This window comes from Heliangelus exortis, chromosome 19 (assembly GCF_036169615.1).
Source record: "Heliangelus exortis chromosome 19, bHelExo1.hap1, whole genome shotgun sequence".
Lineage (NCBI taxonomy): Eukaryota > Metazoa > Chordata > Aves > Apodiformes > Trochilidae > Heliangelus > Heliangelus exortis.
This window is the reverse complement of record NC_092440.1, coordinates 13200722-13216382: the sequence shown is the minus strand read 5'-3', so window position 1 is coordinate 13216382 and position 15661 is coordinate 13200722. Positions and strand designations below refer to the sequence as shown.

Sequence of the window (15661 nt, the reverse complement as noted above, 5' to 3'; positions counted from 1 at the left end):
AGCAGCAAAAACGGGGCTGCAGGGTGGTGAGCAGCAGCCCAGGAGGAGGCCAGGGTTCATCGTCATGGCAAACAGCACCGGTGAGTTAGAGTGCAAAGAATACTTGTTAGTAGCAACAGAGAAACACATCAGGAACGATTAGTACAGGCAGTTAGTAGCAGAAGCATGGCACAACCGGTCTGACTTAGAGGACATACAGACTGGAAGAGAAATGAAGAGAAAAGCAGCAACAGTTAGTTTGTTTAATTCAGTTCAGGAATGTGTTAGTAACAGAGATCTACTGGCTTAAAAAGGAACTGAAAAGCTTCTGCTGATAAAACCGTTTTAGGTTCCTAGTCAGCAACAGGCTCCACAGGCAGAGCTGGGCACAGCGGGCGGGGAGAAACCCCCCAGGCTGCCGGCAAGGGGCAGGGGCTGGGGGCTGCCCCCCTGCCCACCCTAGGGGGATCTCATACTGCCCAGCCCTGCCTGTGCTGCCTGTCACCCAGGCAGACACCCCAGCACTTCCAAACTCACTTCCAGCTTTTCCGTTCCCCTTTAAGGACAGCGCTGGCTGTTAGTGGGAGGCAGAGGGGTGGGGGGTTAGTAGGGCATGCGCTGGAGCCATTAGTGGGTTAGGCCCTGGGACAGGGGCTCTGCAGCCCTGGCGGCGGCGGGTTGGTTAGTTAGTTAGTTAGTTAGTTAGTAGGTTAATGTGGGAGCAGAGCTGCAGCATGCAGAGCCACCCTGGTTACCCACCCACCCCACCCACTCTCCTGGGAAGGTTCCGCCCGGGCATGGCGGGAGCAGCAAGGCTCAGGCTGGACACAGCAGGAGCTGGTTTGGGACTTTGCCACCCGATGGAATTTGGGAAGGTGTTAGAGGAGGGTTTAACCTGCATCATGTCACTGCTGACCCCGGCAGGGAGGTACAAACCCCCCCAGCACAGCAGTGTGTGTGTCCCACGCAGGTAGGGACGAGAGATGGGCTGTGTGGAGGTGAAAGTCCCGGCAGTGCCGGGCTCTGCCTCCTCACTGCAGCACTACAGAGCTGGGAGGAGCAGAAAGGGAAGGGGCAAAGCACACTTGGCAGAGCCTGATGTAGTGAAATGAGGCAACCAGGTGCCACTAATTGCCAGGTAGTGGGCATGAGCTTGTGTTAAGCCCACCTGTGCCTGATTAGGGTGGGCCCCTACTGCACATGAGCAGGACTGGAGGTCCAATAAAAGGTGAGGCTTGAAGCACAGGCCCAGCTCACTCCTGAGGAAGCCAGCAGGGAGGCTCGCTGCTTTTGGAGCAATAGCACTGATCCAGGTGTCAGCCCTGAGAGCAATAGACTCGGAGCACTATTCGTGAGTTTCTGCTGGAACACCTGGTTGGACCTTGGAGCACCCTAAAAGAGGTTTGTCTTGCTACAGCCTGAGGCAAAGCTCCAGGCAGCTCAGGAGGAGCAGAGCCCCTGCCAAGGCAGTGACAGATGTGCTGGTGTCCACCAAGCTCCCACTGCCCATGGAGGGAGGAGGAGGAGGAGGTGCAGCTGGCAGGAGCAGAGGAAAGGTGCCCAACAGTTCCTTCCCTCCCCAGCAGAAGCTGCCTCCCCATGGGGCTGTCCCCAGGAGTGGGTGACTGGGCAGTGCTGATTGCCATGAGGTGACAGGAGCAGCTCTGCCCCAGGAAACCAGGATGGGAAGGGGCACCCAGGGGACCCTCTGGGTCATCCCCACACACACAGCATGAGCTCCCTCTGGTCCACACAAGGATGCTTCTCCATCTGAGGCTCCCAAGGGCTGTGATGCCTGCCATGAGCTGTGTCTGTCCTCAGCCCCCTGCACTCCTGACCCTCCTGCCTGCTCGGGGACACTATCTGGCACGGGGCAGTGGGGTGATGGTCACACCTGCTTATGGGGCCACTGTTGGCCCCACAGACACCCTGCCACAGGTGTCTCAGGGGAGGATACACTGCCCTGTCCCTCCCCATGCTCACAAAGCAGAGTGGAGGCAGGGTCCTGCCTGGGCCTGGCACCAGCAGTGCAGAGCACACCAGGAGTTTGCTGACAGAGGGATGGGCAGGACCAGTGGGGACACCCTGACACATGAGCTGTCATGTCCCCATGAGAAGCTGGCACAGCTCCATTCCCAGCCCCTTCCCCTTCTCCCTCCTCCTACATTGCATTCAGTGAAGGGGAAGGGTCTCATCCTGCCCAAGCCCTATCCACTGCTGGGGAAGGCGTGTGGGGAAACCCCTGTGCTGGATCTGTCTGGGACAGAGAAGCAGGAGGGGAGGGGGGACCCCAGCACCTTGTGGGAATACGGCACACGCACGCAGACCCATGTCCTCAGGTGTCACCACTGTCATCTCTTCAGCTCTGTCCCCCGCAGCACCCGGGGCTCGTGGCTCTGGCCCATGGCAGCCAGGACCTGGTGGCTCTGCTGGGTTTGACCCGGTTCCGGGATCCATGTGCAGGTGGTGCTGGTGGCTCCTCGAGCCCTGGCTCTCCTCCAGGCATGGCCCATCTGGCCAGGCAGGAGCTGGGGCTGTGCCCCTGGGGCTGGTAGCACTGGGGAGCAGAGATGCTGTGAGACCCAGGGCAGTGCAGTGACCACCCCCTCCCCTGCTGGGTGGCCAGGGGAGAGCTGGAGCTGTCACCGAGCGCATCCCCCTCCCCGGGGGTCCTACCTGTGGCCACTGGCTACTGGAGTGCTGTGGAATGTCCCCCCCGTCCCATCTGGCTGCTCTGCCACGGAGGCTGCACAGGGGACTGCGTGTGAACAGACCTCAGGTCAGTCATTAGCAGCTGCAAAAGAAAGCAACGAACGCAGCAAGGGAGAGCAACAGAGCCCACCAGCCCCCCCCTCCTGCCACCTCTCACTCCTGTCCCTCTCACCTCGCAGAGCTGGGGGGAGCTGGGCCTGCCCGCAGCCACGGGGGGCAGTGGGAAGGACCCACACCAGAAATGGTGGATGTGCCCCAAACTGCCCGGGTCTGCTGCTGGGACTCCCTGCGCTGGGGACAAGGAGTTTCTGCCACTGTCGCCGTGACTGCCACTGCTGCAGTTGAACTGAACCCCTGTGACCCTGCCCACGCTGCAGCAGAGCAGTCTGTGGTCCCAGCAGCGTTTTTGTGGGTGCTGCTATTCCCCCCGCAGGGCTGCCTGCCCCCTCCCACCCTGCCAGGCTGCAGCGGGTCCCAGGGGAGCCGGGGCAGTGGTGGCTGCAGTTCAGCTGCCGAGCTGCCCCCCCTGGTCCATTGTCCCCGCACAGGACGGTCCCTCCCGCGGGGACATCACGTCCCTGCAGCATTTGCAAACCAGCTGCCGTGGGGCCGGGCTGGGGGGGCCCGGGGCTCAGGCTCGGGGGGGCAGTGGCAGGCTCCAAAGATGCCATCGAGCACCTGGCAAACGTGTCCCCTGCCTGCGTCCCGTCGTGGGGCCGGCGGGAGGGGTCTGAGGGGATAGGGGGGTGGGGTGGGGGTGGCCTCTCCCACCCAGCACATCCCAGGAGATGGGAGTGAGAAAAAAAAAAAAATGGGCAGCACTGAACCAAACGCTGCTGTTGTGTGGCGAGTGGCGGCCGCCGGCCCTCAGCTCCTGCTGCCTCTTGCCACGCCGGGTTGGTGGCACTCAGGGGACCCTGGGCTGAGCATCCCGGTGCAGCATTGGGGTTAAATGGGGGCCAAAAGCCCCCTCGAGCCAGGAGGAACCTGGGGGGCAACAAAGCCGCCTGCTCACACAGCTCCGGCTGTTCTGCTGCCAGTGGCTTGGGTGACACCTCCGAGACGAGGCACCCCCGACCCCCAGCAGCTGGCAGGGGGGTTCCACACCCCTGTCCTCAGCTCTGCTGTCCCTCGCTGTCACCCCGCAGTGCCCAGGCTCGGCACTGCCCCGGTTCTGGTGCAGCCGCAGCGGTGCTGGGTGCCTCCTGCCTTTGTCTGCAGGGCCGGGGGCTGGGCAGCACGGGCAGCCCCGGGGGGTGAGGCGCCAGAGGGTCCCCTGCAAGCCCAGGAGCGGCTGAAAACCCGATTGTTTCTGGGCTCCGCCGGGCAGGAGGTAATTGCGGACACAAAAGGCGGTGAGACAATGAGAGAGAGAGAGAAAATGGCTCCTGAAAAGGAGCATCTGTCAGGGGGAAGGGCTGAGTTGATGGCCCTGGAGGGGTGCTGGCCCCAGCCTCTCCTCTAACCCCCTACCTAAGATCACCAGGTTTAGGAGAAAATGGTGGTTTCAAGACAAAGAAGTAAACCAGCATTTTGGCTACATTTCCTTCCAGGGGCACTGAAAACCGGGCAAGAATCCATTTACCTGTCTCGAGCCCTATTCTTGATGAGGTTTCTGAAAAAAAATACAAACAAGTGGTGCATCAGTTCCTATTAATTTAGGGGGGCAGGGGCGAGGAGGGGGGGGCTGCAGAGGTGCCGGGAGGGAGGTGGGTGCTGCCTCAGGACTCAGCATCCCCCACCGGCCCGGGGTGCGGCTGGGGACGCACTGCTGCTCCTGCCCCTAACAAAGGGCCCAGCCTGGCACCCTCGGGAGAAGGAAGCTGGGGGATCACGTGGGAATTATTTATACTCATAATAACTATATATTAGGGGCGGGGGCGCTTTTTATTTATTTAATTTTTTTTTTTTTAATACCCCAGGAGCGGCCGCATCTCCCGGCTCCTGTTTGGGCATCGCGGCCCGAGACAGGGGGTGGACCCTGGGGCTCCGCCTGGTACCCCCGAGCCCGCAGACCCCCCACCACCCCCAGCCATATTTCCATCGGGAAAAGAGCAGTGCGAAATTTAAGCGCGGTGTTACCTGGTGTCCGGGGGGGGGGCTGGGCTGAGGCCGCGGCTCCGCACGCTCCCGCCGCCGCGCAGCTTCTTTGTGCTGGAGCTTTCCAGAGAGCATCCCTGAGGAAGGGATTGCCATGCAAACTCCTCCTCCCCGCAGCCCCCGCCGGGCCCGCCCGGCCCTACCTACGGCGCAGGAGGATGCTGCAGCTCCCAGTCCATGGAAATGCGGCCGAGACACCTGCCCACCCCTCCCCAACCCCGCACCGCCCCCCGGCCCCGCACCGCTCCCGCTGCGGCACAGCGCGGGGGCACCCACCCCTCGACGGACCCCGGGGACCCTCACCCCTCTGCAGCCAGGGCCAGCAGCGACTGCTCACAGCCCCCTCTGCCAAGGCCACCGTCCCCCCTCTGCCAGGCCCCGGTGCCCGCCCCGGTGGACATTTTGGGGTGAGGTGGGCACCCCACAGCCGTGGGGGTGACACGAAGGATGTGGGGTAGGGGGCACGGGGCAGGGGGTGCTGTGCAAACCCCCATGGGGACGTGGTGCACAGGAACCCGCCGTGCTCGTTGGGGACAAAGGGATGGCAGAGCCCCCCCGGCCTGGGGGCACATCCCAGCAGCAGTGCCAGCATGGGGGGTGGGAGCATCACAGCCCCACGCCCACCCGTGCTCAAGGGGCAGAGCCCCATCCTGTGCCCCGGGGGGCTGGGGCAGCCCCTCCACAGCGCTGTGCAGCTGCTGGGCCCTTGCATTGTTCTCCAGGTCCCTGATGGGTCCCCGGGGATCCACCAGTCCTCTCACCAGCTGCTCGCCGTGCCTGCCTGCGTGCTGGCCCTGCTCCCAGCCACACACATCCCCCCGGGCTCGTGGGGTTGGGCAGGGGAATGGTGGGCTGGACAGGACAGGGGTCCCCACCAGATGTGGCCTTGAAGCTCCACTGGTCCAGGTCTCCCTGGCTGGCAGCCCCATGACAGATTTGCCCTGGGGTGGCAGGAGGGTTTCACTCAGCCCATCCCAAAACTTTTTGTTTCTTCTTCCATTCTGTATTTTTAACTATGATTTCCTGCAGAGAGAATCCCTTCCTGGGCAGCACTGTCTCTGGTGGTGGTCCTTCTGCTGCAAAGGTCAGGAATGGGACATTTTCATCACTTCAAACCTTTTCTCCAGAGCTCTTCTGAAATGAGAATATTTTTCAAACCAGCCTTTCACAGTCACATTTTCAGCTTCAGTTAACTGCTGCTTTCTCACGAGCTGAAGGAGATGGGTTCCCACCAGCCCCCTGGAGCTCCTCACTGCCCCAGGGTCCCTGCAGCACCAGCCCAGGGCCAGGCACTGGGGAGTGGGCTCTGCCTGTGCCTGCTGTCACCAAGGTGTCACCTTGCTGCTCCGGAGACAACTCACAGCTTCTCCTGGTCCACTACACCCCTGTAGTGCCCAAGTGAGTGTGGGTGCAGGGATGGGTGCACAGTGAGCAGCAGCAGCAGCTTGCTGGACCCTGCAGCTCCTGGGCAGGGCTGAGGCCACACGGGTCCTCCCAGTTGTGATGGGGCTGGGGACCAGGTGGGGGCTGTGGGGAGGCAGGGATGTGGGATGTGGGATGTGGGAGTCCTGCAGAGCCAACTGGCAGGCTGGGGCAGGAGCAGGACAGCGGGATGTGCAGCTCCTCACCCCTGCACTGGGCCTGGACACCCTGCCCTGGCCCCACAGTTTTGGGGGCTCAGCAGTTGGGCTGAGGACACATGTGTGAGCGGGCAGGGGCTTTGCCTGCCTGTGACAGGGACATGGATGCCCCTGCTGGATTGCAGGGACAGAAAGGGATGGTGATTCCCTGCCCCCAGGGCCCTCAGGCACAGCACAGCTCCCAGCCAGGCCCCCCCATGGCACCCCCTCCCCAACTGTCAGCACCGCCTTGGACAACTGAGCCTTTATTGAGTTTGCTCCCCCATCCCACAGGACAGACGGCTGCTGGTGCCACGGTGGCTCCTGCTGTCACTGCTGGACCCTTCGGATGGACTGGACCTGTCCCGTCTGTGCGTGGGAGCCCCACTCCCTCACGTGCTTGTACTCCCCCGCGTGGCTGTCGCTCTCCAGGAGGTACTGGAAGCCCCGGTACCCCGGGTACTGCGAGCAGACCCACCTGCAGCAGAGCACAGAGCCTGCTCAGGGCTGGCAGCAGCACGGAGCACCCAGAGGCCCCCCAGGCTCTGATTCGTGCCCTCATTGCCGGGTCCTGGCAGGGTGCAAGCCCCCGGGGTACTCACGCTCCGGAGCAGACGAGGAAGGAGCCCACGGCACTGCTGCCCCAGCCCAGGGCAGGCAGGGAGGGGCAGTCATCACTCAGCTCCCCCCGCCTGCCCTGGAAGTTCTCCTGCTCGAAGAGCATCAGTCTGCTGTGCCCGTGGTCCTGCCACAGAGAGGGGGACAGCATTGTCATGGCCACCCTGCCCACACCCCAGGGCTGGTGGTGGGCACTGGGAGCTGGGTCAGGGGCAGACATCCAAAACCTGCCTGGGTGAATTCCTGTGTGACCTACACTAGGTGACCCTGCTCTGGCAGGGGGGTTGGGCTCGATGACCTCTCGAGGTCCCTTCCAACCCTCAGATTTCTGTGACTCTGTGACACTCACAGCGCAGGTGATGGGGCGGAAGGAGCACATCCTCTCCACGTGGTAGGCGTTGCTGCCACTCCACGCCTCCCAGCACGGGTACTCTCCACGCTCCAGCACAAACTGCTGCCCCTGGAAGCCACAGTGCTCGAAGCCTGCCCACCTGCCAGCAGGGGGAGGGCAGGGTGAGACCCCCACAGCACCCACCACCCCACTCACTTCCAGGGCAGAGCCTGCTGCACCACGGGAGAATGAAGCTGTTCCCCAAGCCCCATGGCTTGGGTTCGGCAAGAGGCACTGGAGGCCCCTGTCCTCCACCCACCCTCCACCTATGGGGTCCCACAGCCCCCTGAGACCCCCACTCACGCTCCACTCTCGATCTTGCAGGATCGGACGGTGCTGAGGCCGTGCTCTGCAGTGCTGTAGCAGTCAGAGGTGAACTCGTGCTTCTTGCCCTGGAAGAAAGCCTCATCCCACACCACGATCTGGGGAGGATGGGGTAGGTCAGGGGGCTCTCGGGGGGTACAGAGGCCTCCAGCAGGTGCTGCACTCCCACGCCTGGGTGCTCAGGGGTCTCAGGCTGTGTCACCAGTCCTCCCAGGCCCCCGTACCTTCCAGAGACCAGAGGATCTCCTGCAGCGCTGGGTCATGGTGGCTCTGCTGGGGCACAGGGGAGCAGGAGGGAGGGTCAGAGCTTGCCCAGATCCACCAGCCCTGTGGGGGGGGCTTGGCACATCCCTGGCACTCCCATGGCCCAGCACTGGGCTTCAGGACATGGCACGGGCAGCACAGACAGAAGGAGGGAGGAACAACCCCCTGCTCCGTGCTGTGGGCTCCCTCCAGCCTCATCCCGGGTGGAGCTGCCCTCGGGAGCCACACATGGATCCATGCTGGTGGGGAGGGAGGCAGCCCTAGGGGGGCTGCAGGAGCAGAGCAGTGGGTGCCTGGCAGGGGCAGAGGGTGCCTGGCAGGGGCAGAGGGTGCCTGGCAGGGCAGAGGGTGCCTGGCAGGGCAGTGGGTGCCTGGCAGGGCAGAGAGTGCCTGGCAGGGCAGAGGGTGCCTGGCAGGGCAGTGGGTGCCTGGCAGGGCAGAGAGTGCCTGGCAGAGCAGAGAGTGCCTGGCAGCCATCCTGGCAGCGTGGCACTGGGGGCAGCACCCTGCCTGCCCTGCACCAGGAGGTTCCTCCTGCCGGGGGCGGATTCCCAGGACAAAGCCCCCGGTGCAGGCAGCCCCATGCCGGTCCCCAGACCGCAGCCGGGCAGCACCGAGCCGGGACCACGGCGGAGGTGGCCACATGCCCAGGCTGAGCAGCAGCCACAGTCCTTGCTGTCCCTGCTCCCCCGGCCACTCTGTCCCCACGCCGAGCAGTGCCACAGCCGGGCCCCAGCCCCTGTCTTTGCCTCCTGCCCCCTCTGCAGGACTCTGCAGCCCCCCACCATGCCGTGCCGTGCCGTGCCGTGCCGTGCCGTGCCGTGCCGTGCCGTGCCGTGCCGTGCCGTGCCGTGCCGTGCCGTGCCGTGCCGTGCCGTGCCCGTGCCGTGCCACGCCAGCAGCCTCGGCTCCTCCTCCTCCTATCCCCAGGGTGGCTGCGCTGGCAGGACCTGGCCACGCAGGGCAGGGCGGCTGCCACCGGGCTCCTGCGCTTACCTGGGCTGAGGCGCTGGTGCCCGGGAGGTGACATGTCCAGCAGCCCTCCGGCTGGGTTTTTATAGCCTCCAGATAGAGACAGAGCCCAGGAGAGCATTACCGAAACCCCTAACTCAGCACATGGCGGGGAGGAGGGACCGGGCAGAACAAAGGCGAGGCCGGGGGGAAGCTGATGAGCGGGGATGCTGCGGCTCCCGCTCCCCCGGACCACCGGGCACGGGCTCTGCCTCCCGGCTCTGCAGCTCCAGAGCACCTCTGAGGAAAAGGTGCATCTCGGGTTGCTGCAGCACTTGCTCTCCCTGTCAGGGCGATGCAGCTCTCCCCTCAACCGGGCAGTTTGAGCACACAGCATCCACGGAGCGTGGTGACAGCCGGGGACCGGGGCCGCGGGAAGTCCCGGGTCAGGTTTGCAGAGGCATTAGGAGGGGCTAAAGATACAGATTCAGGCTCCGGGACCGCTGCAGCAACCCCTGCCTCTGTGCACAGGGACCCGGAACAGCTTTTGGTTGTTAAATACCTTGAAGCTTTCCTCACAATGATACCCCCCACCACCACCCCTAAAACATTCTGGGGTCGTGCTGGCAGCGGGGGGGTCCGAGCCCGGGCAGATGGCAGCAGCAGGAGCTCTGCATGCGGCAGGACGGTGCAGAGAGGAGCTTTTCAAATCGGCTGCAGCCAGAGGCAAGGATGCTCGAGGAGGAGGGGGGCAGAGATTTTATGTCCAGGGGCCTCAGGATCCCCTGAGGACAGATCCCTACTGTCAGCCCTTCCACAGCACCATCTCAGGAAAAAAATCAGCAGGCTCCTGAGCCCTCGGAGGAACAGCCAGAGCTGCACGGAGCAGCCGCCAGGAGCAGAGCTCAGCCCCTCAGCACGGTTTGCAGTGCCCGGGCCAGAAGATGCTGGGAGCTGGGAGGGAAAGGGGTGTCAGGATCAGGGATGTGGGTGAGACCTGGTGGTTTATGCCCAGGAGCTGCTGGCAAGGCAGAACATGCAGCTGAAAATAGAAACGTGTCTAACAAATGTGAAAACAGATGCAAATGGAAAGCTATGATTCATAAAGAGCTGCCCAGCATCAAGGTGAGAGACCAGGCTGCAGGGAGAGCCCAGGGGGAAGAGGGCAGCAGCACCCCACATAAATCAGGGGAAAAGAAGAGGGGATCAATAGATGCTTTTGTTTGGGATTTTGGGGCAATAGCCTGGAGCGTGCAGCTGGATACCACTGCTGCTGGTTCATGAAAATTAATGGCTAAACTGAGGGCTCTGAGCTTCCTGAACATGCAGCCTTGGGTTGTTGTCACTGCTGCCAGTGACAGTGAGCCAGGAGCACTGGGGTGGCTGGAAAGGCCCAGGAGGACACAAGTGTTCAGGGATCTACAGGATGAACAGGATCACAGTGGGCAAACAGGAGAGCAGCTGATGGCAGGCTGGGTGGGAACCAGGGGAAGGTTCCCCACAGTGCCTCTTGGTGCTGTGGGGTGCAAAGATGCCCAGTGTGTCCCCACCAGCCCCCCACAGCCCTTCTGCCTGCTCTCAGCTGCAGACAGACCCGGTGCTCCAAAATCCTGCGTGGGATTTGGTACCATGCTGTGTGGTGGGGGAATGGTGCAGGATAAAAAAACCAGGCTAATATCAGTGAGCAGGGACCTCCTGGAAGGAAAACACCAGAACACTGCTGTCTGGGACTGAAAAGCTTTGGGAAGTTTTGTCTTTGATTACATCTCATTTGGGAAAAACCAAAAAACAAACAAAAAAACCCAACCCAACTCCTGAAGCACTGCAAAACATTGAAGTTTCCCCTCCTGGCATCTCCAGGGCAGCGCACTCAGGCATTCCCAGCAATGGAGAGATGTCCAAAGCCAGAGAGCTGGTGTGTAGAGGGGAGAAAGGAGCAGCAGGCACCACGGGGATGGGCACTGGTGCAGCATTGGCTCTGGGCACCACAGAGCCCGGGGCTGGCACAGCCTCCCCATCAGGAGCCGGGGCTGGTGTCCCTGCAGGCCTGGTGCCAGGGGCGATGGGCAGGGGAGGGCAGGGTGCTGGGCCAGGGGCTATTTATGCCCTGTCGGGGTGGGGGCACAGGGGGCAGTGGGAGCTGCTGCAAAGTGGCACGGTCAGAGGTTCTGTTGTGCCGCGGGCACAAAGGAAAGTGCTGGGTTCAGCGGCTGGGCACGGGGCCGGGGAGAGGCTTCCAGCTCGGCCAGCACTTTGCAGGATGTGATGACGGGGCGGGCGTGCAGACACTGATGAGCTGGCGATTCCTTTGTGCTCCCACCCGGGGGTCTGCCCTTGCCAGGCTATAAAGTGGGGGCCTTGCTGCACCCCAAAACACCAGCCCGCTCACTCCAACAAGAAGCAGCAGCTGCCCAGGTAAGAGGACAAAGTTCCCGGGACCCGAGGTGAGGAGAGGGAAAAGCAGGGGTGGCCACCCCTCCGGTCACCGTATCTGGGAGCACCCTGGTGCTCAGCATCCCATCACCTTGGCAGCTGCTGGCCACCCGCAGGGCCAGGTGCCTGCTGGAGGTACCTGCAAAGCAGGGCTGTCCCTGCCACCCCCCGATGAGCTGCCCCAGGGCCCAGCCAGGCTCCAGGCACAGCCCCTGTGGGACATCCCCACCCCAGGAGCCCAGCTGGGGAGAGCAGCGAGCACCTGGGTGGTGGGAGCATGCTCAGGACTCTGTGGGCCAAAGAAGGGGAGTGTGGAAAGACAGGACCTCCCGTGGTGACTCTGGTGAAGGCAGAACCCTGAAGGGGATCCTCCCAGCAGCTCCCCAGCTCCCCCGTCCCAGTCAGACAATCCCCAGGGCAGGCTGGGGCTGGGTGCTGGGTGCCCAAATCTCTGCCTCCCCTCCAAGCTGCTGTTGCCTGGTGCCCTGTCCTAGACTTGAGCCCAACCCCGCGATGTCTGAGACCACAAAACCCACTGCTCCCGGCCAGGCTGCGGAGGAGAAGGAGAACACAGCCCCAGCACCAGCTCCATCCCTCGACCCCGCGCTCATCGCCAACAGCAAAGGGGAGGAGCCCTCCACAGAAGCCTTCCGGGTAAGTTCTGCTGCTCCCCACTGCAGGGACACGCTGCTGCCGTGAGGGACAGTGGCAGCACCTTGGGGACAGTCAGCAGGAGGACAGGGCAGGTGATGCTGTCCCTCCTCACTCCATCCTCCCTGGCCAGCAGTGACCTGTGGGCAGCCACGCGTGGGCTGCTGCAGGAGGGGTGCTCCAGGTCCCTCTTGGACCAGGGATGGCTCATTGGCCTCGGAAATGCTCCCCCCATGGATCATGGTGTCAGGGCTGGGTGCCACCCAGGTGCTGCAGTGGGGCTGGGGATGAGGGGAGAGTGCTGGGAAGGCTCCAGTGACACTTCCGAGCGTCCCAAGCAGCAAAGGCCACGGTGTGGACACAGCTCCTGGAAAAGCTGCTCCTTCCTGGACCAGCTGGGGCCTGACGTGGCCACCAGCACAGGGAGCTGTGCAACAGCAAAGCTGGGGGCTGGATGAGGCTGTCTGGGAGCAGGGGTGGCTGCCAGGAGGGGATGGGGCTGAGCCCAGCTTGGCCTCCCTGGGCACCAGCCCTGGAAATCTGGAGGAAGCCTTGGAGAGCCAAGGGGGATGCTGTGGGCTCCTCTGTGCAGGGTCCATGCAGGGACACGTGGGACCACCCTGCCCACAGCTCTCTCAAAGTGTCCCTGTCCTGTCCCACCCTCTCCCTCTGCCCCCAGATCATTGTCTTTGAGCAGGAGAACTTCCAGGGCAGGCAGATGGAGTTCACCACCGAGTGCCTGAACCTGGGGGACCGCGGCTTCGACCGGGTGCGCAGTGTCATTGTCACCTCTGGACCGTAAGTGACCCCGGGCAGGGAGGGGACTGTGTCCCTGGGGATGCCCTGGGGATGTGGGGACCTGGTCCTGGGGAGCAATCAGGACTCTAGAAGCAAAGCCCGAGGCTGGGGAAAGGAATCCACCAGTTCTGCTTCCCCGGGCTGTCCATGAAACACAAGAGATGCAGAATTTAGGGAAGCCAAGATGATACAAGGTGGTGGCCAGGGTGGTGGCGAGGGACACCAGAGATAGGGCACAGGGGGACAGCCCCACACACCTGCCTGTGCTGGGCAGCTGAGCAGCAGGAACAGCCTGGGACGGTCTGAAAGCCATGGGAACAGTCACACAGGTAAGGACACAAATGATGGCCAAGCAGAGGGATGGGTGAGCATCCCATGCCTGGCTGGAGACACCGTGACCAGGAAGGCAGCCTGGTGCCAAGGCACTGCTGCTGGGAGGGTGCAGGGGACAATGCTTGTCCTGGCAGCAGCCCTGAGGGACTGGCAAAGGTCACCTGTGGTCACCTTGAATAACACCATGCAGCACTGACAATGACTTTTTCATCAGGAACCCAGAACAGAAGACAGTTCTTGAAAGGAAAGGGGGATGGAGTGGTCCCGCAGGAGTTCAGATGTGACACCTGGGAAGCTGCACTAGACAGAGGATTAAACGGGGGGAACAGAGTACTTGAGGGTCTTTGGGGTCCTCAGAGTCTTCTTGTCAGTGGTGAGACTCTGTGCCCAAAAATTTACTGAGGGAAAGAAAAGGAAAATCAGCCAAGGTCAGCCCTAGAAGCCGGAGCAAGGTCAGACCTCCTGTGGTACTTGGACACGTCTGCCGCCAGGAGGAAAATACCTGTTGGCATCTGCAGAAGTGTCCCTGTTTTGCAGGGAAAAGGGAAGGAGCAAACGCAGGGCTGTTGTGGTGTTGAAGGCTTTTGGAGCCCTGAGGTTATTCAGAGCACAGCAGCACCTCGTGCACTGCTACAGAGGTGACCTTGCAGCTGAACAAACCCCAGCGCCTGCATCCTGGGGACGGGATGAAGGCCAGAGCTGGCTGAAGCCGTGCAGGATGACAGCCTGGGCAGGCCCGGTTCCGGCTCCGTGGTGCCAGAGGGAAAACAGTCAAAGTCCTGAGACAACACAAGGACAAAGCTCCAGTGTGCAGCCTGCAGGGCTTGCCAGCTGCCTCAGGGTCCTGTGCTCCCAGGCAGGGAGCACTGCCAGCAGGCTGCTGGCTGCTGCTGGCCTCGGAGGTGTGCCCCAGCCACATGTCATGGGTGGGAGCAGCACGGTGGGGACAGTCCTGACACCCACCACCTTTTGGGTGCCGGGAGCCTGAGTCCCCAGCCTGCAGGATGGCTGAGTGGGAAAGGAGCTGCCGGGTGGCATCTGACCCACGGTCTTGTCCTGGCTCTCCCCCCAGCTGGGTGGCCTACGAGCAGGCCAACATGCGTGGGGAGATGTTCATCCTGGAGAAGGGCGAGTACCCCCGCTGGGACACCTGGTCCAGCAGCTACCGGAGCGACTGCTTCATGTCCATGCGTCCCATCAAAATGGTGAGTGGGCCAGGAGCAGAAACCCCCCAGGAGCAGAAACCCTGCCCGTTGCCCCACGGCACTGAGCTCCAGGGCTTGGGCTGCGTGACCCAGCACCTTGCCTCCCTCTTCCCCAGGAGGCCGAGGACCACAAGATCTCCCTCTACGAGTCTGCTGACTTCAAGGGCAACAAGATGGAAATCCAGGAGGACGACGTGCCCAGCCTCTGGGCTTATGGCTTCTGTGACCGTGTGGGCAGCGTGCAGGTGCCCAGTGGAACGTAAGCCAGGCTGCCTCCTGCCAGGCTCCCCGGGTCCCCTGCACCCACGGGGGGCTCTGGGGCAGCAGGAAGCACCACACGGTTCATTCTGGGATTTTTTTTTTTGCTGCTTGCAGCCTCGGACCCCGCTCAGGTGCCCTCTGTTTGCTCTCTCCCTATAGCTGGGTGGGGTACCAGTACCCTGGCTACCGAGGCTACCAGTACCTCTTTGAGACCGGGGATTTCCGACACTGGAACGAATGGTCTGCTTTCCAGCCCCAGATCCAGTCCATCCGCCGCATCCGGGACATGCAGTGGGACCAGAAGGGGACCTTTGTCACCCCCGACGTTCCCTCCGACTGAGCCCACTGCCCGCTAGCTACGAGTCCCGGGCCCCGTGGGGCACCCCCCTCCCCCCGCGCTCGCCTGCTCAGCACTTTCCTTGTACATTGCACATTCCCTGGATGTACTCGACCTTGTGAGGCAAATTAAAAAAAAAAAAACGAGGAGACGAGAGCTGCCGGGGGACCGGTGGTGCAGGAGCACGGCCGGGGGGTGCTCGGTGTCAGCTACGCTCGTCCGGCCTGCTCCAGCCTCCTGCTGGGAGCCCGGGGGGGATGTGCCGGAGGGTGGAATTCCCATGGGAATCGCTCTCAGGCGGGACCCCCCACACACCCCTCTCACAAGGGAGACCCTGGTGAAAGCGGGAGCATGCACGGGAACGGGGGGCACAGGAGGCTCCTCCAGCCTGGCCTCGCACCCATGGACAGCTCAGGGCACCCCGGGAGCCGTCAGACCATGGGGTGCTTCTGGGCTGGACTGTGGAGGACTCCTAGGTGGGACCATGGATTGGATCACGGAGGCTCCCGGTGCCCCTGCGGCTGCGGGGTGGGGGGCAGCGAGAGTCCCGGGGTGGTTCCGTGCCCAGAGCAGATCTGTGAGCGCCGAGCCCCGGGCGCTAAACGATTAGCGGCAGTAATTGCAGTCAATCGAAGCCCAATTGCCTTCCGAGGCGTTTTTTTTCCTCCCCCGGGACGCTCCCCTT

General features: G+C 62.8%; 2 protein-coding genes and 1 long non-coding RNA gene across 3 annotated transcripts; 1 reads left to right on the top strand and 2 right to left on the bottom strand.

Annotated features, from left to right (window-relative positions):
• Positions 1 to 1403: 1403 nt before the first annotated feature.
• Positions 1404 to 4946, bottom strand: LOC139805152 (uncharacterized). The gene is made up of 3 exons (XR_011729709.1): positions 4774 to 4946; positions 2656 to 4306; positions 1404 to 2536 (listed from the first exon to the last, which is right to left on the bottom strand). It is a non-coding gene; the product is annotated as an uncharacterized lncRNA (long non-coding RNA).
• A 1794-nt stretch (positions 4947 to 6740) lies between these two features.
• On the bottom strand, positions 6741 to 9275 carry CRYBA4 (crystallin beta A4). The gene is made up of 6 exons (XM_071763599.1): positions 9212 to 9275; positions 9004 to 9069; positions 7723 to 7870; positions 7378 to 7519; positions 7013 to 7155; positions 6741 to 6888 (listed from the first exon to the last, which is right to left on the bottom strand). Exons 1-6 carry the CDS (start codon positions 9273 to 9275, stop codon positions 6741 to 6743), a joined length of 711 nt encoding a protein of 236 aa, XP_071619700.1.
• Positions 9276 to 11132: 1857 nt separating this feature from the next.
• CRYBB1 (crystallin beta B1) lies at positions 11133 to 15606 on the top strand. Its single transcript, XM_071763518.1, has 6 exons — positions 11133 to 11373; positions 11886 to 12045; positions 12722 to 12840; positions 14246 to 14378; positions 14495 to 14637; positions 14799 to 15606. Exons 2-6 carry the CDS (start codon positions 11905 to 11907, stop codon positions 14977 to 14979), a joined length of 717 nt encoding a protein of 238 aa, XP_071619619.1. The 5' UTR covers positions 11133 to 11373; positions 11886 to 11904; the 3' UTR covers positions 14980 to 15606.
• The last annotated feature ends 55 nt before the right edge of the window (positions 15607 to 15661 follow it).